Source organism: Phodopus roborovskii, unplaced genomic scaffold (genome assembly GCF_943737965.1).
Source record: "Phodopus roborovskii unplaced genomic scaffold, PHOROB, whole genome shotgun sequence".
In the NCBI taxonomy this organism is placed as follows: Eukaryota; Metazoa; Chordata; class Mammalia; order Rodentia; family Cricetidae; genus Phodopus; species Phodopus roborovskii.
This window is the reverse complement of record NW_026126636.1, coordinates 6030001-6052980: the sequence shown is the minus strand read 5'-3', so window position 1 is coordinate 6052980 and position 22980 is coordinate 6030001. Positions and strand designations below refer to the sequence as shown.

General features: G+C 50.6%; 1 protein-coding gene across 1 annotated transcript in view; it reads right to left on the bottom strand.

The window, feature by feature from the left end:
• Window positions 1-22980, bottom strand: part of Ryr1 (ryanodine receptor 1) — a 116496-nt gene that overhangs the window by 77263 nt on the left and 16253 nt on the right. The window contains exons 13-31 of the mRNA XM_051207475.1: window positions 22944-22980; window positions 20123-20258; window positions 19956-20051; window positions 19756-19874; window positions 18854-18987; window positions 18453-18694; window positions 17598-17790; window positions 16742-16958; window positions 15869-15973; window positions 15602-15705; window positions 14605-14688; window positions 13038-13345; window positions 11528-11730; window positions 9915-10089; window positions 9622-9830; window positions 4615-5009; window positions 2534-2666; window positions 1261-1421; window positions 579-744 (exon numbers count right to left, since the gene is read on the bottom strand). The exon at window positions 22944-22980 is cut by the window's right edge and continues 159 nt beyond it. Coding sequence (XP_051063432.1) covers window positions 579-744; window positions 1261-1421; window positions 2534-2666; window positions 4615-5009; window positions 9622-9830; window positions 9915-10089; window positions 11528-11730; window positions 13038-13345; window positions 14605-14688; window positions 15602-15705; window positions 15869-15973; window positions 16742-16958; window positions 17598-17790; window positions 18453-18694; window positions 18854-18987; window positions 19756-19874; window positions 19956-20051; window positions 20123-20258; window positions 22944-22980 — 3217 coding nt within the window. The remainder of the gene's footprint in view (window positions 1-578; window positions 745-1260; window positions 1422-2533; window positions 2667-4614; window positions 5010-9621; window positions 9831-9914; window positions 10090-11527; window positions 11731-13037; window positions 13346-14604; window positions 14689-15601; window positions 15706-15868; window positions 15974-16741; window positions 16959-17597; window positions 17791-18452; window positions 18695-18853; window positions 18988-19755; window positions 19875-19955; window positions 20052-20122; window positions 20259-22943) is intronic.

Sequence of the window (22980 nt, the reverse complement as noted above, 5' to 3'; positions counted from 1 at the left end):
CTCTGACCACGCACATGGTACATTTACATACATGCAGGCAAGACACTCATACACATAAAAAAATCTAATAAATGAATGTCCCAGTAAGGGACTCCTTTTGGAGGTATCTTTTAAAATTAAAAATAATAATAAATAGAAATTTGAGAAGGCCACTTTAGATGCGCTAAAGGATAGGTGGGTGGGGCAAAGATTTAATGATAGGATTTGGTGGCAGACTTTTCAATAGGGACTTACTGTACACCCCCTCCGGTGCCTGTGTATATTCAAAGTACATGTGCACATTTAAATAATGATAATGAACTCCTGAAAAGGAAAAGCCCACTTGAAGATTTTGGGCCATCCTAGGGTATCTGATAATGACTGATGTCACCCAGCCCATGAGGGACTAAGGAGACCTCTCTTCTATGCCAAGGATGTGGGCATAAGTTAATGGAAGGTTCAACTAGACAGTCTCCCGGTGACTCCCAGAGCAGGCCTGTTTTGTGTTTCCAGGGTCTGACCTCATGGGCTATTATAAAGGGTCCTGGACCTCTGGGAAATGCAGATGCTGTTACTGAGCTGTGAGGGGCTGGGCTCACCTGGAAAAAGGTGTTGCTCTCTTTGCCGTTGGCTGTAAAGGTCATTAAGCCAGTGGCCAAATCTACCAGGCAGCCAATGACAAGATCCGTGTGGCTGATTCGGCCTTGCTGTCCGGGACTCACAAAATCCCCGGCCCACACCATGTAGCAGTTGCTACACTTGAGGCTGGAAAAGACAGATGTGGTTGCAGCGCATATCCTCAGCCAGGGAACCCTGGACACCTCCTTCCCCACACTCCCAGAATACCATGACCTCAGAGTACCACCCTCTACCTGCAGACTGAGCACCGGAACCCCACACCCCAGACCCCGACGCCCCAGAGCTAGAATACTTAGGTTATTGTGGGCACCTTGAAAAGAGGAGTCAGGAGAACAGAGGGGAAGAGAGATGAGGGTCAGAAGTGGGAGCCAGAAGAGATGGAGGGGGAGATGGGAGGCAATGAAACAGAATAGGGAGAATAGAGAAAAACAGAACAGAGGAGCAATTAGAGAGAAATGAACATGAACGGGAGAAGGAAAGCTTCCAAAGCGGATGCCATGATTCCTCTTGTTCCAGAAGGTTCTCAGAAACTCCAGCCAGGCAGCTCCAAAGCTGCTGGCTGGAGCCCCTGATCCTACCCATGCCAGCCTCCCACCTGCACACAGCCCCTGCGCCCCTGCGCCCCTGCGCCCCTCCCTGCACCTGCTGTGGACGTTGCCTTGCTCGTCCCCCATGGTCACCGTCACTGCCCGGACCTTGCTGAGGTCGAAGCTCATGTCATGTTGATGGTAGTCAGGAGTGACCCAGCCCACCCACACACAGCTGGGCTCCTGACCTGCGAAGATCCTCACCGAGTAATAGTACTGGGGGCAAAGAGAGGACCAGGAGTCAGTCAGGAAGGTGGGGACGCTAACTCCATCCTGCGGATTCTGGGAGTTTAACACGAAGTTACGACGTGAGAAAAGCTCCGAGTCTAAGTGTTTGTGTTGGTGTCACTATTCAAACTTTTCTAGATTGGGGGATCCCTTGGGAATATTGGGTGGCACCCCTACACTTGGGTCCCTCTTCAAGCTACAGCAAGACAATAAATACTAGCTCACAATAATAGCTCATGGCTCTAAGTAAGGCTCTTCCCACAGGCTAACCACAGTCTCTGCCCAGCCGCCTCACTGGAGGGTGGAGAGGGCGTGTACCATTTTCACCCTTTTATTTACTGGTGAGGAAACCACCGTCCTTCCTTTAGAAGGCACAGAGCAGTGAAATGACTCAGCCAAGTGGCACCTAGGTGGCCTATGATCGTGAGGTCCTACCTAAGTGCTAAGGTATGTTTCTCTTTGCTCTTCCCGTCCCCTCCCCTTCCTTCTCCTCCTGTCCCCTCCCCTGTCCTCCCCTCCTGGACTAAGGGTGGATTCTAGGACCTCATGAATACTAGGCAACTGTTTTATCTATGAGCTACATTCCCCAGTCTTCCTTTTACATTTTGGGACTATGCTGCTGCCCAAGCTGGTCTTGAACTTCTCTGTAGCCCAGGTCAACCTCAAACTTGTGATCCTCCTGCCTCAGCCTCCCAAGTAGCTGGGATGACACTCCTGTGCCAGCAAGTCCGGCATGAATAAGATTTCTGTCTTAACAAATTATCTAAGGCCTCAAACCATATTGGGATAACTATGGGTTTTTACTCCCAGGAATATATTAGTTTTTTTTTTTTAATTTCAGGTATTGTGTTTATATTATAGTTGATCCAAAATGTTGATCTATACTGGCGTATTCTCTGGACTTTGGGATCCCTGAGAATTTTGAGCCCTCCGCCACCTTCAGGTCGCTAACTACATGAACATAGGGATCCCAAGGATTAGATCAGTGTGTGTTGTATCCACATTCTCTCCAATATAAGGACGACAGCACCAAACTGGAAATTTGGGTGTTTCCCTGTTGTGCTGAGGGGTCCCCAAAGTTGAGGGTTCTAGGTTCACACCGTGGTGGTGTTGAGAATGATCTCAGGGTCATCACGGTTGTCCGCAGGTACCACATCTCGAGGGAGTCGGGGAAGAGCAGGCGTGCTAGGTGGCTGGGTCATCATGGCAACCTTCTTGGCCTTGAATAAGAACCTACAGGTCAGAGGAGAGAGCCTGCCATGAGAAGTTGCCCATATCTGTCCCGGTTAGGCCCTTCTAACACCAATAGCTCGCCTCTGGAGGGCAGGGGTTCCTGACTGGCCCAGCTCTGTCTACTCCGGAGGTGCTGTGTGCTGTACGTGTGGTTGCGGAGCCGCTCACACTTAACGAGCGCTACTGACAGCTAAGTGTGCTGTAAACAAGCACCAGGGGTGAAATAAGAGGGCTGGGAGTTCAAGGCCATCCTCAGCTGGACAACCATTTGAGGCCTGCCCGGGCTGTGTGAGACCCTGCCTCAAAAACAGAGCAACAGTAAAAACAAAGCAAAATAAAATGGGGAGACAGAAGTATGGAGGTCCTCTTTGGGAACACACAGTGCTTTCCCTAAGCCAACACTTACCTCCTTCCTTCCTTCCTTCCTCTCTCTCTCTCTCCTCTCTCTCTGTCTGTGTGTGTGTGTATTCATGTGGGTGCTGAGCGTAGAGGCCAGGGAACAACCTTGGGTGTCCTCAGGAGGTGACATGTTTTGTGGGTGTCTTGTCTTTTCCTTTCTTTCTTTCTTTCTTTCGAGACAAGGGTGCTCTGTGTCTCCTTGGCTGTCCGAGGCCATACCTTCTGCTAGCATGGAGTGCCCCTGAGTAGGCTAGGTGGCACAGCCATAGAGCCAGAGCAACCCGCCTGGCCACACTTCTCCAATCCTGGGACCGCAAGCTCCTGCTGCCACCACTGACACTTTCCCGTGGGTTCTGGGGTCACACCGAAGCCTCATGCCCTTAAGGCAAGCACTTTACTCACTGAGCCACTCCCTCCCAGACCAGTTTGCGTTTTGTTCTGTTTTGTTCATTTTTTGAGACAGGGTCTCACTACAGAGCCCTGGTTGATCTGGATTCACTCTGAGGCTCAGGCTGGCCTCCAGACCAGTCCCGCCCGCCCCGTCTCCTAAGAGCTGGGATCTCAAGTGTGCACCTCACTGGGCCTTTTGTTTTCTTTGGTTTTTGGAGACAGGGTTCTCTCTGGAACTCTCTCTGTAGACCAGGCTGGCCTCGAACTCACAGAGATCTGCCTGCCTCTGCCTGCCAAGTGCTGGGATTAAAGGCGTGCTCAACCATCACCTGGCTCACACTCGGCCTGTTCCTGACTTAGGTGCTCTCTACATAGCCTAGGCTAGCTTTGAACTTATGATTCTCTTGCCTTTACCTCGCAGGTGCTGGAATTAACAGGTGAAGCCATTGTTCCTGGTTAACAAGTCTTCACCCAGTATACTGTCTTATACACTACAAGGTGTGTGGGATCTTCCAGCAACAGTCTTCCCCAGGTGTGACAGATACCAACAACAGCCCTTCATTCCAAACAGCCTCCAGGACACTGAATTGCACTGAAGCCACCGTATGAACAGGGGGAAGTAGATTTCCTTTCAATCCTATGCCTTTTAAAGGCCTTCTTTGAAGTTAGTTCAGTTTTGGCTGTTTGTTTGGGTTGTGTTATATATTTTTTTTTTCAAGACAGGCTCTCACTATGTAACCCTGGCTGATCCAGGCTGTCCTTGAACTCACAGAGATCCACCTCCCTCTGCCTCCTAAGTGCTAGGGTTAAAGGCGTGCACCACCCTACCTGGCTAACGTTAGTTTTGGGGGCCACACTGGGGCCACAGGATGGATCCCAACTTAGAAGGCCACTCTGTGTCCACGTAGGCATGGGTGAAGAAGGCACAGTGAACTCCAGGAAGCTCCCCTCAGTGTTCATGGGTAATGACATCCATTGAGCACCTGGGTGCCCACCAGATACTCAGGGATAATAACATTCTCCTGACACAGCTCTCTCGGCGTTCTGACCTCACTTAGCCCTTTGGGGCACAACGGAGGCTTCTTAAATTATTGAGGTTGCATAATTGGGGATCCCAAAACAGGCCCTGGGCCCCATTCTAGCCCCAGTCTGGACTCACCCTCTCTTCTTGATCTTCTCAGTGGTAGCGTCTTTCTCATTCTCCGCCCTGGTGGGCTGGGCCTCAATCCCAGCCTGGGCAGCACCTCCGGGTGCCCCCTCCTTGGCAGGTCCTTCCTTGCCCCCCTCAGCGTCTCCCCAGCCTCCAGCCGAGCGCCGAAGGTTTTCATAGTCAGGGTCAGGTTCTGCTGCCCGGGCCTCATCTTCAGCAGGCGGCTGCAGCCCAGGGGATGCCAGGGGCGTGGCCCCTGCAGTGCAGCGGAAGTGCTGGTGGAACTGGACCGGAAGGCTTAGCCGGAGGAAGAGCATCTCCACCAGACTGTTCTGTGAGCCCCAGGTGCGGTGGGTCAAGCGGAGGCAGGGAGGTGTGTCCACAGTACCGTCCATGCGGGCCACCTTGGGAGAGGAAGGGAGGAACCTTGTGAGCTAGACTAGGCCTCTGGTCCTAAACATGGTTACATGTAAAGTCACTACTGGGCCTCTGTGTGGGAATTATGCAAAGGTAACCTCTCCTCTGGGCAAATGGGGCTTGGCTGTGGAGTGCTAATTAGCCTCGTGCCTTTAAAGAGGCTTTTAAAGAATAACAGCTTGGTCCTACTCTGTCATCACTTGGAGGAATTTTCGGAACCTACCTATGCACTGCAAAGTAAGACACCCACATATGCATTTAGTGCATAGCTCTGCCCATGCATGCATGTATCCACCTGTGCTCCATACATACATACATACATCACACATTCATGTGAGCATCAGCATCCTTCCATGCATCCATTCATCATCCATCTGTTCATGTATTATCCACCCACCTATGCATCATCTATCCATACTACAAATACCTTAGGAGCACCTACCATGTGCCAGGCCCTGTTCTAGGAGCTAGAATCACATCAGTGAACACAGCGAGGGGTCTACCTTCCTAGGATCCTAGGGGGAACGCTGCAGAGGGAACAACTCAGAAGGGTTGGAGTTGTGGAGACTCTCCCCGGATGAAGAAGCATGATGCTTGGATATACGAACGTTATAATGGCATGCTATCACGATGGATCCTTACAGATCTAACACAGGGTGAACTCCCATGCACCCAGCACCGTAGAAATGGACCTAGGTTCCTGGGAACCACTTGGCCAGTCTGGCTTAAATAAAGGGCAGGACCCAAGAGTCCCATGTGCTGTGTGCTCAAGATAAACTTTCACAGATTTACGTGTGTGTGTGCGTGTGTGTGTGTGTGTGTGTGTGTGTGTGTACATATGTGTGTTGCTGGAGATGGAACCTGTTCATGCTAGTGCAAATGATGTACCATTGAGCTGCTTTCCAGCCCTTGGATTTATGAGACAGGGCCTTGCCATGTGGCCCAGACTGGCCTCAAAGCCTCGATCCTCCTGCTTCAGCCTCCTGAGTGCTGAGTGCTGGGTCCAGGCTCCTCTTAGATTTTTCTAGAGATTAACCCACAGGCAGTAGAAGTGGAGTCTATCTCTCCAATATCAAATCCTTACTTGGTCCTGTATTCCTCAAGATCTGGAGAATTCCAGCACTTGGAAGGCAGAAGCAAGCAGGTCTCTGTGAGTTCGAGACCAGCCTGGTCTACAAAACAAGTTCTAGGACAGGCTCCAAAGCGATAGAGAAACCCTGTCTTAAAAACAACAACAGCGACAATCTGGAGAATTCACCCCAAACTGTGCCCACAAAACCCCCTTTCCTCATGTCTCCCCCTCCTTTCTCAGGAGCCCTCCTTTGCCATTGTCCCCCGACAACAAAAGACTCCTTCCTGTGACTCAAGTGTGAAGACACCAGCAGTATGTCTGCTTTACTCTTTTCCCGGGACAGACTTCTCAATCGGTCACACCACAGACTAGCTTGGCCTGCTCTGGAATGTTCCATGAAGGGACGGCCTCGCAGAGCCTGAGCCATTCTGTGCTTCTCTTCTCGCATTTGAGGGATTCATCCGGGTGGCTCTGTGCATTGTGTCGGCTTCGCTCTCACTGCTATAATATTCAGTTGTCTGTGTTGGTTCTTCTACTGTCTGGCAGAAGCACATGTACATTCATCCCACATCCCGTTACATCCTCTCGGACCATTCGGGCTCCACCATCATTCCTGGAATCTCCTTTCCAAAACTCCAAGACTCAGTTAGACATGCCCTACTCAAAGTCTTTTATAGCCTTTGTTCTAAAATACCCCCCCAACACACACACATATCACTGATGTGTTGGTACTGGAAGCAGAGATGATGGCGATGGTAGAGATGGTGGTAGCGGTTGAGGTGATGGCGGTGGAGGTGGTTTTGGTGGAGGTGGTTTTAGTGGAGGTTGTGGGATTTTTCATGTGCTGGTTAGCTTTTGAGTTAGTGTCTTGTTGAGTAGCTCCATCTAACCTGGAATTCTCTATGTAGACCAGGCTGACTTCAACTCGTAGAGATTCACCTGTCTTTGCCTCCCAAGTGCTGGGATTAAAGTCAGCAGGCCAGGCCTGGCTAGTTTTTGGTGTGCGAGCTCGCTTGTTTTGCATATGCAACTGGGCACCATGTGTCCCAGGCTGGTTTCAACCTTCCTATGCAGTCAAAGATGACCTTGAACATCTGAGCTCCCTGACTCTGTCCCAGGCACTGAGGGAACAGGCATGCAGTGCCAAGGCTGGTTTTGTTGTTGTGTTTGATCACTTATTAATTACAGAGAGAGAAACAGCAGCTCAACAGGGGAGCAATCTGACAGACTCCAATCAATTAAGCAGTCACAGCAGTCAGCAGAGCTGTGTGGAACGTTCGAGCCATGTGCAGATGCCCAAACCGAATGGTTCCCTGTGTAAAATGGCACAGCGCTCACATCTAACTCGCACACATCCTCCATACGCCATTTGCTTGCTTTTTCTAGTGCTGGTGATCAAAACTAGGCCCTGGCACATACGAACAAGCATGCTCCCACAGAGCTACATTCCTGCCTTTTCTCTTCATACTTTAAACATACCTATGACACACAACTGAGCTCAATGCTGTGGGAACAGCTGCTCTGCTGTGCAATGATGGCAAGAAGTCAGCCTGCACAAGCTCATACAGAGCACAGTCTTTTCAAATGCTTTTGATACGCAGTGGCCTCAAGCCATAGACACAGAACACATGGTACACGGTACAGACAGCTGACTGCAATGAACTGTAGCAACTTCCGGGCTCCGCAATTAAGAGCACACCGGCTGCTCTTCCAGAAGAGCTGGGTTTGACTCCCAGCCTCCACGTGGTGGCTCACAGCCATCTGTAACCCCATTTCCAGGGAATCTAACACCTTCCATAGGCACCAGGCACACACAAGGTACACAGACTTCCAGTCAGGCAAAACACCTATACATACAGAATAATCAAATTAAGTTAAAAACAAAGAAGATATAGCAACATCATACAATGAAAGGCACAATTTAACTTCTGTGATATTTCTATAGAACATGCGCGCGCGCGCGCGCACACACACACACACACACACACACACACACACACACACACCACATTATGATCTTGGTTATAATAAAATAGCTCCCAAACTTGAATTGAAGGACATTTTGCAAAACCTTTGACCTGTAGTCTTCAAAAACGTCCAAGTCAGGATTGGAGAGATGGTGTTACAGTTAAGAGCACCAGCACTGGCTGATCTTGCAGAGGACCCAGGTTCTATTCCCAACACCCACTGGAGGCTCACAAACTTCCAGGTTTTCTTACGCGCTCTTCTGACCTCCACAGGTGCCAGGCACACACGTGGTACAGAGATATACATCCAGACAAAACATTCATATGAATAATATATATATATTTATATATATAAATATATATCTTTAAATGTATTCAAAAAACAAAACAAAAAAGGTGATGCACACCTTTAGTCCCAGCACTCACGAGGCAGAGACAGGCAGATCTCTGTGAGTTCAAGGCCAACCTGGTCTATAGAGGGAGGGAGTTCCAGGACAGGCTCTAAAGCTGCATAGAGAAACCCTGTATTGAACCCCCACCAAAAAAAGATGTGTTTAAAGTCAGTGTCATAAAAGACAGAACAATATCAGGAACGTACTACACAGAGACATATGTAGCATGTGAACTGCAGGGAATTCTGGTCCAGGAAGAAAGAAGGGGGAAATGATTGCCACAACTGGACAAATTTAAATATAGGCTGGCTGGGGATTGGGCCACAGTGTGTCAGTGTTTGGTCCCCTGATAATCATCATTGTCCTGCATGCTCTCTGCACATGGCATGGCTCTGAAGAAATGCACACTGCAGTATGCTAGGGTGAAAAGAGTCACAGTGTCCCAACTGGTCATAATGTCCCCCTTTGCCTCTTCCTACTCATCCTTTCTTTTCTTGAGATAGGGTCTCAAGTCACCCAGGCTGAATTCTCTACATAGCCAAAGATAGCCTTGAACCTCTGCCTTCAGCTCCCAAGTTCTAGGACAACAGGATTGTGCTACAGCTGGTTCCACTGGGGTCGCTTAATCATGAATTTGTCCTCTTGTTTTATCGATGAAGAGGGAAAGTCATTCGTGGAAGCTGTATTTTCAAAGGCAACCCTGGGAGCTCATTATGCTGATCCTTCTTCCTTCTATGACGTTTATGCATAGAGACGACAGAGAGAGGGGAATTATGAAAAGAGGGATGGGGGTGGGACACAAATTATAAGATGTTTTTCTAGGGACTGGACATGTATTTCAGCAGTAGAGCTCCTGCCTAGAATCCCCCAGTGAGGGGCTGGGGTGTGGCTCAGTGGTAGAGCCCCTGCCTAGAATCCCCCAGTGAGGGGCTGGGGTGTGGCTCAGTGTAGAGCCCCTGCCTAGAATCCCCCAGTGAGGGGTTGGGGTTGTGGCTCAGTGGTAGAGCCCCTGACTAGCATGTGCAAGGCCCTAGGTTCAATCCCTAGAACCACCACAAAAGAAAACAAAAGGAGATATGTTATCTATCATGCACCATTCCCTGAGTGCATGTGGCAGCCCATAATAATAGTAATAACAAGAACAATGTGAATGGGGGCCAGTTCTCACCTCATAGTGGGGGTGCTCAAGGGGCACAGGCTCAAACTGAGGCAGGCTCTTGCTAAACCAGGTGGTAACTGGCCGTTGCATGTTGATGGCAAATGGTTCAAAGCCTTCCTGGAGGCCACAGATGGCAAAAAAACGTAGGGAGCTCACATCCTGGCCCAGGTTCAGGTGGCCCACCTGACCAGGTCCCAAGCTGCAGACCGGCAGGAAGCCTGGGGGAGGGACAAAGTGTGGGGTCAGTAGGCTCCATGGGAAGCAGAGGCAGGAAGACCATGCCAAGAAGTCTTGGCTCTCACCGTCCCCAATCTCGATGTCGCGGAAGGCTGTTTCCGAGCCTGAGTCAGACATGAGGACCTCGCCGTTGAGGGTGAAGATGATGGTGTTCTCTGTGAGATCTATCATGCAGCCAACAACATCGCCGGGCTGCCAGGGGCGTCCGAATGGCTCACTGCCCAAGTGCCAGCGCTGGCCCTGTGGGAAGCAGCCAGGGACACACACATGATACAGAGACACACAGAGAAATGGAGACACACACAGCACCTACTGCAGTGCTTGAGGCAGAAGGCCTTCCACCATCCACGGTACCCCATCTTCCTCACTTTGCATCCATGAACCTTGAGATGGTCTTCACTAATCTCTCCCCCAGTCCTGCAACCTGCTTTCTGCTGCTGTGCCCGCGGCAGGGGCATGCAGACCACCAACATGGTACTGTAGGACTTGGGACGGAAGTAAGCGAAAGCAGGGAAAGAAAACTGAGTCTATGAAAATCCTCCTTACAACCATTAGGTTCCCAGAATTGATGGATAATGATACAGATGGAGGAGAAGTTTGTACAGGGCTGGATGGGGAAAGGGATGGAGAGTTGAGAGTCCACACTGTTTGATGGAGGGAAGAAAGAAAATGTGAGGAGACACACACATAAATAAATGGGTAGACAGATGGAATGGATGGATAAATGAATGGGTGGTTCGATGGAGGGATAGACAGAAAGATGGATACTGCTGGACACAGTGACTCATGCCTGTAATCCTAGTACTCAGGAGACTGAGGCAGGAGAATTATGAGTTTGAGGCAAGCCTGAGCTAAATAGGAAGTTTTAAGTCATCCAGGGGTATACATCAAAACCCCATCTAAAAAAAAAAAAAAAAAAAAAAAAGCATGGTGGTGCACGCTTTTAATCCCAACATTTGGGAGGCAGAGGCAGATGGACCTCTGTGAGCCAGCTTTGGTCTACATGGTGAGTTCCAGGCCAGCCAGAGCTATGTAGAGAGACCCTGTCTCCAAAAAAAAAAAAAAAAAAAAAAAAAAAAAAAAAAAGTATAGATGGATGATGGTGAATAGGATGGATAGATGGATGGGTGGGTGAATGGGTGGATGGATGGGTGGGTGGATGGATGGGTGAGTGGCTGGGTGGATGGATGGGTGGGTAGATGGGAGGGTGGATGGGTGGATGGATGGGTGAGTGGCTGGGTGGATGGGGGGTGGATGGATGGGTGGGTGGATGGGTAGATGGGTGGCTGGATGGGTGGGTAGATGGGGGATGGATGGGTGGCTGGATGGGTGGATGGGTGGGTGGGTGGATGGATGGGTGGGTGGATGGGGGATGGATGGATGGGTGGCTGGATGGGTGGGTGGGTGGGTGGGTGGGTGGCTGGATGGGTGGGTGGATGGGGGATGGATGGGTGGGTGGATGGGGGATGGATGGATGGGTGGGTGGGTGGGTGGGATGGATGGATGGGTGACTGGATGGGTGGATGGGTGGACGGGTGGATGAATGAATGGATGCAAGGATAAACAGTATGATAGATGCATGGATCAATGAAGAGCGAGACACAAATGAACAAAACTAGAATGTGTGAGTCGGAGAAAGCACAGGGCCTGAGAGACTGGAGCCCAGGGAGGTACACACCCGGTGCCCATTGAAGACATAGGCCAAATCATCAGCTCCCAGCTCTACATCAGGTCTCAGCTCAGGCCTTGCCCAGCCCACTCGCATCTCTCCCGTGGTGACTGCTTCGAACTCGAAGTACCAGCGGCCGCTCTGAACTGCATAGGACTTCTCTGCCCGGAAGATGCGGGTCCGGTCCCCTCGAGACTGGCTGTCTACCTGACCTACAGAGGAGGCAAGGTAGAGTTAGAGAGGTTGAGCAGGAATTTGATCTGGGGATGTCAAAAGAAAAGGAGAGATAGCAAAAACTAAGGGTTGTCACACTGTCTCAGAGTTTGTTTGTTTGTTTGTTGTTTTGTTTTGAAACAAGGTCTCATTGTGTAGCTCTAGCTGGCCTATAACTTGCTATATAGGCCAGGCTGGCCTTGAACTTACAGATCTTGCCAGGCTCTGACTCCTGAGTGTTGGGATTAAAGCCACCATGCCCAGCATCATTGTTCTGAATGTGAGCTACTGGTAGATGCCCTGTGCTCCAGAGGGTCCCACACCTGTACATACATGAGCGGGGTTCAATGGACTTAGTGACTTGTCAAGAAAATAAAAGCAGACATGAAGTTGAGAAAGAGAGAATATCAGGGCATTGGGGGGTGTTGGAGGGTGGGTGTGACCTTATTACATTGTAGGCATGTATGAAAGTCTCGAGAATAAAGACAACCTGTGGCAGGCATGATGGCACACACCTTCAGTTCCAGCACTCAGGAGAAGAGAGGTGAGAGGACCTCTGTGAGTTCAAGGCCAGCCTCAGCTGTACACGTTGGAGGCTCACCTGACCTACTTGGGCTACACAAGACACCATCTTGAAAATAATAATAATCACAGCCAGGCATGGTAACGCATTCCTATAATCCCTCTGCACAGGGGTGTGAGGCAGGAGAATCATGATCTTGAGTCTAGCCTAGATTATATAATGAGCACCAGGCTAGCTTCAGCTAATGAGACCCTTCCTCAAACGACAAGAAAGAAAGGAAGAAAGAAAGAAAGAAAGAAAGAAAGAAAGAAAGAAAGAGTGCAGGAAAGAAGGAAGAGGGAGGGAGAGATTGGGGACAATGGCCAGTCTTTGGGTCAAGCCTTGGTCTGGACATTGGTAGAGCTCAAGTTATAGCTAGGGGTTAGAAACTCACTCCTTGATACCTTGTTTGAGTGGCATCATACTATAACTATACCCAGGGGTTGGGATTAAAGGTCAGATGTGGAGGTCAGCACTCAAGGAGCACATGGCATGGTCCCACAGCTCAACTGTGGTCCTGGCCTACGGGAACACTGAGGCAGATCAAGGCCAGTGGTCAGATTGCGGGCAAGACGGGGATGATGGGTAAAGGTCATGGTTGAGGGAAAGGGTCCGTGTTTCCCAGCCTTCTGATCGGTTCACTCAATGTTAAAGATTGGAAATGTCAATCACTTGAGGCTGACTGGGTCAGAGATCAAGGGCCATGTGTCAATCTCATGGGTGGAGACAGAGGTTGGCACTCACTGGGCTCCTGGTCAGGTGGCTCAATGTTGTAGCCGTAGCCCAGCAGGGTGCGCACAGCTTGGCAGAGACTGTCCCGATTGCTGCGCTTGGTGGCCTCATCCAGCAGGCGGTAGGGCACGAGGCGAGGGTTCCTGCGCGCAGGGATGTCCTGTACCGCACTATAGCTCCAGCCCTGTGCCACACGGTCTCTTGCCCATACATTGTGTCCATTCTCTGCCAGCCGATCCACCAGGGTTGTCTGTGCAGGCGTCAGCCTCACGTGACTCAGGTCCAGCGGAGCCGGCTTGTATCCGTTACTCATCATATACCTTCAGACATGAGAGTTTCACTGTGGAGCCCTGGCTAACCTGGAGCTCACTGTGTAGACTGTTGGGGACCATCACCATCCTCACAACCTCAGGTCTCTGAGACAGAAAATGACTGCCTCTTAGGAAATACACAGAATGTTCAGCAGAACATTCCAAGGTACAGCCTTGCGGTTTCACAGCCAGCTAAAGAATAGCTCAGGGCTATCTCTCCTGCTGCAATTTACAGCCAATCACAGTTAGCCAAACAACCCTCTATTGATCTCTACGACCCCCTTCACTTTTTAAAAATTAATGTATTTTTTATTTGTGTGTGTGTGTGTGTGTGTGTGTGTGTGTGTGTGTGTGTGTCAAGGCCTAAACAGGACATCAGCTCCCATGGCACTAGAGTAGTAACTGTAAACCTCCATATGGGTGCTAGGAACCGAATCTGGGTCCTCTGGAAGAGCAGCCAGTGCTCTTAACCACTGAGCCACACCAGTGAGACCCCTTCATCCTGCTACAGAGAGTTTTATCTTTGCTCCTTTGGGGTTTGTAGTTGTTTTTAGGACGGGGAGTCTCACTATATCGTACAGATGACCCCAAACTCACAGATGCTTCTGACTCAGTCTCTGCAAAGCTGGATGACAAGTGCCACCACCACACCCAGTTTGGGGACTCTTTCCTTTGACCCTGATACCACACTTTATGATTTCTTACCTCTAGCTTTGGGATTTCTTACTTTTGACTCTTTTTTTTTTTTTTTTTGTTTGGTTTGGTTTTTCAAGATAGGGTTTCTCTGTGTAGCCCTGACTGTCCTGAAACTCACTCTGTTGACCGGGCTGGCCTTGAACTCACAGAGAGTGAGTTCTGCCTGCCTCTGCCTCCTAAGCGCCGAGACTCAAGGTGTGTGCCACCAATGCCTGGCATGAATTCAGGATTTCTATTCCCTCACCATCATCCTAGGACTTACAGCTCCAGTAACCACTGGCTTCTTGCCTTCTACTACTGACCTTGGACTCCACCTTTGATTCCCCAGGACAGATCCTGATCCTGTACCCCTGGTTCAGTCTCCGTCTCTAAAACTCCTAATTCCTCAATCCTGGACACTCACTTCTGACCCAAAGGTCCTGACCCCTGACCCTACAGGTTGCACTCTAACCCATGCACTCTCACCTCTGACCTCAGCCTCCCCACACGGCTTTTTGGTTTCTTCAGACTTCACTATGAATCCTTCCCCCTCCCCCCCCCCCCGACAGCCCGCCTGGGCCACCCACACTCACGTCTTGGGGAGTTTTGTCTTCTTCAGGTTGTCCTCAGCCTTCTCATCAGCCATGCCCACGTGGCAGCCCAGGGCCAGCAGAGTCCTGATCAGGGGGATGGAACAAGGCCACTGCCCATAGAGCTCCCTGTGCATCACTGTCTGGCCTTTCTCTTCAGCTTTCTTTGGCTACTGTGGTGTCTGTATCCCCTCTCTTTGGGTCTCATTGTCTTCATCCCCACGTCTCCTTGATGATGGTCAGTTTTTCCTGAATACTTCTTTCTGTCCCTTCCCACGTCTGTCTACTTTTCCCAATGACTTCCGGCCTCCCCTGTCACTGCTTGTGCGAGAATCTCACTTGTCACCACGCTAGTCTCAGAGTCTTGTGCTCAAGCCGTCCTCACGGCTCAGCCTCTCAAAGACCTGGGAGGATGGACCACGCATCACCACACCTGCCTTTCCCTCGTATGCCGTTTCTCTCTTCCTTCTCTGTGATCTCGTCTGTGCATACATTTGCATGTGCAAATGTATGTGTGGAGGCCACAGATCGATGTCCGATGTCTTTCCTCGCCCACTTTCTTCCTTATTTTCCAGTCAAGATTTCTCACCTAGAGTCCACCAGCTGGGCCCACTGGCTGTCTGTCAAGCTGCCAGGCTCCTCCCCAGTGGGGTGTCATGGATACACACCGCCACATATGGCTTTTTATATGGAAATCTAAACTCTGGTCCTCACTTCTGTAGCTAGCACTCTACCGATAGAGCTGTTTCTCCAGCCCCCTCATATTCTCTTTATTGTTTGTTTGTTTATTTGTCTACATAATCTAGGACCTTGTGCATGCCCAAAGAGCATGCTAGCACTGACCACACCCCCAGCCCCACACAGGTGGACTCCAGGCAAGCACCCCACCACTAACGCACACCCCAGCCCCTCTGGCTTCATTTTTCCCAGCCTCTGCCTCTCCCTTGCCCCCTCCTGCCCATCAGTCCTTCCCACGCCCTGTTCCCCTGAGCCCTCTCACTTGAGTGTCTCCCCTGACATCTGCAAGTTGTAAGTCCTCTCAGGTTCTGGCAAGCTGTGGAAATCCACGAGACATGGGTGCAGTCTCTTGTTGTCGTCCCGAACCTAGGGAAACACTGGGGTCATCTTTGGGCTCCCGGTCACCCCAACTGCCTCACAGGTCTCCCACCTGCGCTTCGGCCACACCCGAAGTCCCGGGCACCCCGAAGTCCCGGGTACTGACCCTCTCCCGCATCCCTGCCCCTCCCTCTCAGGAGTCTAGGCTCACCGGACCATAGGTCCACCCCTGCTCAATGCGAGTCAGTGCCCAGAGTTCATGAATGTTCTCCGCCAGCTTCTCCCGAATCCGCTCCAGGTGAGGAGGCAAGACGATCTGGGGCCGGGGGACATTTGTGAGATCCTATTGCACCTGCACACCGACCTCCTCCCCCAACAGCGATACTCCAAAGCCCTGCTGGCACACTTCGCCGTGACTAGAAAGGCAATGTCCGGAGGAGCAGGGTCGCGGCAGCATCAACGTTAAGGGGCACCCGGGGACCCCTTGAAGACAGCGTTTGGGCTGCTCGAGCCATTGAGCTTCCCTCACCACCCAACCAGAGCTAGAGTCAGATTCAGGAAACTGTTCAGAAAACCACTGGCTGAATGAGCAGTTATTTCCTTCTCTCTATAAAGACAGCGATGAGAATCTTATCAAGAGTGCTGCACTCACACTAGTGAGACTGGAGCCCTACACTGCTGGCCACGCCCCAGCCCCTCACTGGGGGATTCTAGGCAGGGGCTCTACCACTGAGTTCTTGCCTCAAAGTTCCTGCCTGACTTCCCTCCCTGAGGGACTGTGGTATAGACGTAAACCCTTTCCTTCCCAAGTTTCTTTCAGTCAGTGTTTTATCACAGAAATAGAAGCTTAAGACAACATAAAAACAAATACTTTTTTTTTTTTTTTTTTTTTTTTTTGAGACAAGGTTTCTCTGTATTGCTCTGGAGGCTGTCCTGGAACTCACTCTGTAGACCAGATTGGCCTTGAACTCACAGAGATCTGCCTGCCTCTGCCTCCCAAGTGCTGGGATTAAAGGTGTGTGCTATCAATAATTCTTTAAATAAATGTTTAGAAGGAAGAATACCCTTGTAGAGCAGGCTGTACCTGGATGGTGTCCACAGGGCAGGGCACAAAGTCCAAGTGAGAGAGGCATCGACTGGGACCCACCAGGTGGGGCCCCCGAGGCCCTTCCCGGCGGTACTCCTTGATGGGTTGGAGATGGAGTCGCTCCCGAGGGAGCACAGCTTCATGGCATGGAGCATAGCCGGGTGGGGGCAGGAACTTGAATTCACCATGGCGGCCACCGAGGAGGAATCGCACTCTGGGAGAGAAGAATAGCATGGTGGGGGATGGAGGGGAGAGCCTGCAGTCAGCGGGGCATACGGAAGCAACACGTGATCCGTGGAATGCTCTCGGGATGTGAGGACCCTGAGCAGTCATGGGTTTCCTTAGGATCACAGAAGTCATTTAGGAGTCACTTAAATTCTACTGTAATTACAAAATAAACAGGACTTCCACTGAATGGGAATTCAGAGAGTTGAGGGTGCTTGGAAAGTTCGAGGCCCATGAACGGTCTTTGTACTATGTGGATGGGGGAGTCACTGGGCACATCCGAGCTTATTAAACCAGCGCTGGCACTCTGAGGCCACCGGGGTGTCAAACACGGTCTTAGATCACTTTAAAATCACCGGAAGAGTCTTGGGTCCCTGAGACATCTCTGTGAGCGGCTGAAGTGGTTATAACGTCATTGTGAAGTTCTAGGGTTCCTTGGAGGTCCCTGGAAGGATCACTGGGTCACATCGAGGTCATGGAGACCTTCGTGTAGGCAGGGGCTCTGGCCCTACCAGTCATGAAGCAGGCTACTCTGCCCCTGCCTTTTAGGAGGACAACTTTTGACTGGAGAAGCCAAGGAAAGTCAGTTCCCTGGGACAGACAGTGGGGCGGGGGGGGGGGTCCTCACTTGATGCCAGCTGAGAAGCTCACGACAGGGAAAAAGAGCCCGTCGAGGTTGAAGGATTCGAAGACACCCTGCACGGGGCAGCCATTGATACGGAAGGAGATGGATGGCACACTGAGGTCCAGGCAGCAGCTGACCACATCCTCCTGGGCCAGGAGGTGCTGTCCTGGAGACGTCACTGGGCGTGCCACGTGCCCTACAAAAAGTCACAGGAAAAGGGTGAAGGGTCAAAGCTTCCACAAAAGCAATTTTATTGGGACAAAGGGTGGCTATTAAGGGATCCCGTGGGGACCCAATTATAGGATCTGTAAGAGCAAAGGTTCCCATAGAGAGCCCTAAATTTAAGAGCTGGCATCAGGGCTCCTGGGAGATATACAATAAGATGTTAGTCTTCCTCGAATTCAAATTCTGGCAACTTTGAGGTCGTAAATCAAAACTCAGAGGTTATAACAATCAGGGCAATCTTCTGGGATCACCCCTGTAGGATCAGAATTCTGAGACTAAGAGGAAAGAGGTGAAGGTCAGAATTCTGAAAGTTCTAGGGTTAGGGTGAAATGAGATGTTAGAGGTCAAAAGTAGGCCTCTTCTGGGAGTCAGAATTTATTATTATTATTATTATTATTATTATTATTATTATTATTATTATGATTATTAAGACAGGGTTTCTCTGTGTAGTCCTGGCTGTCCTGAAGCTCGCTCTGTAGACCAGGCTGCCCTCGAACTCAGAGATCTACCTGTCTTTGCCTCCTGAGTGCCGGGATTAAAGGTGTGTGCTTAAACCCCAAAGTGTGCCATCAGAGTCTTGGAAACTCTGGGGCCAATGACCAGGGGTGAGAATCCCTGGGAGAGTATAGATACCTGTCCAAAGGTGCAGTCCATCAAAGCCGTAAGAATAGAGGTCATCGCCAACCCCATTGCCGCCCCATCCCTCGCCGCCTCCAGGGTAGGGGCTGTAGCCCTCACTGAGGGCCCAGCCCACCCGCAGGTGAGTGGCCTGAGCTGTCAGAAATGGAGCTACTTCATCCACCATCACTTCAAAGTACCACTTGCCATACTGCGTGGAGCCCTCTGCTCGGCCCACAAAGATGTTGGGGCGGATGCTGCGGAGAGACAGGACAGAAGGGATGGAGAGGAGAGCCAGATGGAGGGGAAGGAGAGGGACTGCAGCGGTGGCTCAGACGTTAGGGACACTGGCTTCGAGGACCTGGGTTCAAGCCTGAGGTCAGGGTTGAGGTCAAAGCTGAGGTAAAGAACCACACCTGGTGACATAGTTGATGAGGTTTGTCTGCAGGAGAAGTTCTCGGCCCGGGAGCAAGTTCTCAGTGATGAGATCTTGGTTAGAGCGCACGGCCACACCATTGCACACACACAGTGAGCAGAGCACATCCAGGACCTGGAAGTCAAGTTCAGAGGTCAAGGAGAGCCAGGCGTGGTGGCGCTCGCCTTCAGTCCCTTCAGTCCCAGCACACGCGAGGCAGAGGCAGGCGCATCTCTGTGAGGCCAGCCTGTTCGTAGTGAGTTCCAGGGCAGCCAGAGCTCCGTAGTGAGTGAGACCTTGTCTAAAAAAATAAAAATAAAAGGAAAATGAGGGCACCCAAGTGTGGAGGCTATGCAGAAGAAAGGCAGAAGACAAGGATAGTGTATCCAGATAGATCCTGCTTGGGAGGATGGGTGAGAAAGGTCAGGAGGTCAAGGAGGAAGGGCAAAGGTCAGAGAGGAAGGTGAGGCCAGAGGCTGGGTGTAGTCCTCACGGGCTGGGATAAGGCATCATTAAGTACAAGAACTTGGAGACTGGGGTGGTGAAGGAAGAGGTCAAAGGGCAGAGTGTAAGGTCAGCTGCAGTTTCAGGAGTCAAGGCGAGATGTGGGATTAGCAGGGTTTCTAAACTTCCGCCTTCATGGACCAAATGGCGGGATGGAATGATATGAGCTGGTTTGAAATTGTAGAGTGGACACAGATAGGGCCTACAACTGTAAAATCTATCTGCCATGCACTGGTGGCTGCAAAATGTCCATTTCAGAGATCCAACTAAGTATCTGCGGCCCAGAATCCACGGAAGAGATTTGAGATCCTCCTGTTGGGATGGTTCAGTGAAAGAGAAGATAAAAGGGAGGAGGTCAGGGGAGAGGTCAGGGTTAGAAGGCAGGGATGGAGGGCCAACCTTGTGATTCCTCCCATGCTTGTCCAGGAGGGAGATGATGGATTTGATGTGATTCTCCTGGATGATGTTCAGAACCTCTGGGCTCTCAATCAGGACACAGTACAACACCTCCAGTATGCCTGCCGGGTGCCCAGGGGAGAGGTGAGGGGGGATGGCCTTTCCTCCCCACCCTCCCCATCCCCACTCCTGGGTTCTCCTACCAGAGGAGGCCTCCAGACGATCCAGCTTGCTGACCAGCCAATCCAAGTTTGTGGAGAAGAGGGCACAGTTGGTGCGATTGCCCCGGATCAGAGAGGCTGCAAAGGTGGGATCTATTAGGACGGAGTATCTGGGTACTCCTGGGGAACTCAGATCTGCGTGCCCTTACCTAGGAGTTCATACAGCAGGTTCACAATCTCTTTCCAAGACTCAGCTGCCTCCTCCCCTGCAAATTCGGCAAAGTGGGCAGCAGTGGTGTAGACGTTGAGGCGGTCAATGCAATTCAGGACCAGGGAGAGCATCCCCTGGGGTGAAATGAGGGGTTAGAGCAGGAGTCCCTGGCCCACGCTCAGTGTCTTTCCTGGGTTTACTACGTCACATCCCTGCAATAGGCAATGCTTGCGTTCCCAGAGGTAGCCCAGCTCCCTGCCCCCACTCAGTCTCACTACCAATGCCCCTATTTACAGTAACACAGAATTTGTGCCTCTGTAATCTACAATTTTCTCCACATTTTACTTGGTTTCAGACACCCCACTCCTGGTTGCAATTTGGACCAGTTCACTTTACCACCTACTATAAGAGATTTTTCTCACTCTCCCCCTCTGAGGTGTTTTGTTTTGTTTTGTTCTGAGACAGGGTTTCTCTGTATAGCTTTGTAGACCAGGCTGGCCTCGATCTCACAGAGATCCACCTGCCTCTGCCTCCCTAGTGCTGGGATTAAAGCCATACACCACCATCGCCCAGCCCCTCTCTGACATTTTAAATGTCTTTTTCTTTTTGTTTTTTTGTTTTATTTTGTTTTGTTTTTGGTGTTTTGTTTTGTTTAGTGTTTTTTCGAAACAGGGTTTCTTTGTATTGCTTTGGAGGTTGTCCTGGAACTCGCTCTGTAGACCAGACTGGCCTCGAACTCACAGAGATCTGCCTGCCTCTGCCTGCCAAGTGCTGGGATTAAAGGCATGCACCATCAATGCCTGGCTACATTTTCTTCTTTTATGGTGGTTTATTTTTATTTTTGGAGACACTATGTAGCCCTGGTTGGCCTGGAACTCACTGTATAGACCAAGCTGGCCTCAAACTCATACAGATCACCTGCCTCTGCCTCCAGAATTCTAATGTTAAAAGTGTGCACTAACATGACCAGGTATTCTGAATTTTATAAATTTATTTGTTGCACAGGTGGTTTCCCTGCATGTGCGTATTCCATGTCTATGCCTGGTGCCTGTAAAAGTCAGAAGAGGAAATTGCATCTCCTAGAATTGGAGTTACATATAGTTGTAATCTGCTGTATAGGAACTGAACCCAAGTCCTCTGAAAAAGCAGCAAGTGCTGCCATCTCTCCAGACCCTATTCTGAATGTGTGTGTGTGTGTGTGTGTGTGTGTGTGTGTGTGTGTGTGTAGATGAGCGTGCACATGTATGCACCTATGTGTGTGCATGGAGGCCAGAGTACAACTTTTATCTCCTTTGGGACAGGGTTTCTCATTGGTCTAAAGCTCGCCAATTAGGCTACACTGCCTGTCAAGCTGGGGATCCGCCTGTCTCTGCCTCCACAGTGCTGGGATTAAAAGTGCGTACCACCATGCCTGGTATTTTTTACGTGGTGGATGCTGAGAATCTACCTCAGTTTCTCATGCGCACTAGCTGGCTGAGCTCTCCCTCCAGCCCTTTTATTGTGAAATCTAACACACACAGAAAAGTTTATAGAGCATGCACAATTAATTCTCATTATTCACAGAAACATTCCGTAAAATCACATGAACAATGAAATATGAGCTATTGAATCATTACTCATAGCAAAAATACAGGGGATTCCTGGGAATGTCTGGATAAATATAGATTCCTTTGTTTACTTGAAAGAGGGCCTCATCCTGTAGTCCAGGCTGCCCTGGAATTGGTGGCAATCCTTGTCTGCCAATTTCCCAAGTGCTGGCAATACAAGTGTGAGCCTCCACACCTGACTCACCATAAACAGGATCTTGTTGTATAAGTCAGGCTGGACCTGGCAGTTACTATGTGAGGCAGGCTGGATTGCTTATGGCAATTCCTCTATCCCTGCCTCCCGAATCCTGATGAGTCACCACCCCTGCCTTAAGATTTTCATTTTTAGGGGCTAAAGAGATGGCTCTGCAGTTAAGAGGACTCACTAACTGATCTTTCCTAGGACCCAGGCTCAGTTCTCAGCACCCATATGGCAGCACACACCTGTCTGTAACTTCAGTTCCAGAGCTTCTGACACTCTCCACACAGACATACATGCAAGCAAAACGCCAATACACATAAGTTATAAATATTTTGGGTTTTTTTTTTTTGGACATAATTTATTTGTGTAACATTGGCTGTCTTGAAACTCACTCTGCAGACCAAGCTGGCCTCGAACTCAGACATCCACCTGCCTCCCAAGTGCTGGGATTAAGGGTGTGCACCACCACCACCGGGAGAGGAGCCGGGCTATGCCTCAGAATAGACACATTCCCCACCACTGACAAGGCAGCAGAGCCTGACCTCAGTCCAGCCTCTTGTTCTGACCCCTCTCCACTTGTCCCACTCTGGCAGAGCTAAGCGCCCCACACCTCTTCCCTTCTTGTTCACCAGAATAATCTCCTCCCGGATGTATCACGATCAGCCTGTGTCCCTGAATCCCTACACCACCCTCCGGTTATGCTGTCTCACCCAGAAAGAAGCTCTGGATTCTACAGACTCAAGAGCTGGAAGCCCCATTTTGTGGAGCCTCTGATTTAACTCCAACCCAGATTATTTAGTCTTCACCCTCAATTTCACACGACTCCGCCCCCTATTTCCCTTATCCCCGCCCTCCCACAAGGCCCCGCCCACCAACACCGCCCGCCCCCTCCTTGAGACATGGCCAATTACTTTCCTAAAGCCCCGCCCTCTCTCGAGCTCCTCCCTAGACCCCGACCCTCAGCCCCAGGTCCCGGAGTCTCCCGGCCAGGCCCCGCCCCCTCGGGCCCCGCCCTCCACGCCTGGCCTCACCTCCTCCTGGAAGAGGCTTTGTCGGTTGCGCAGGCTG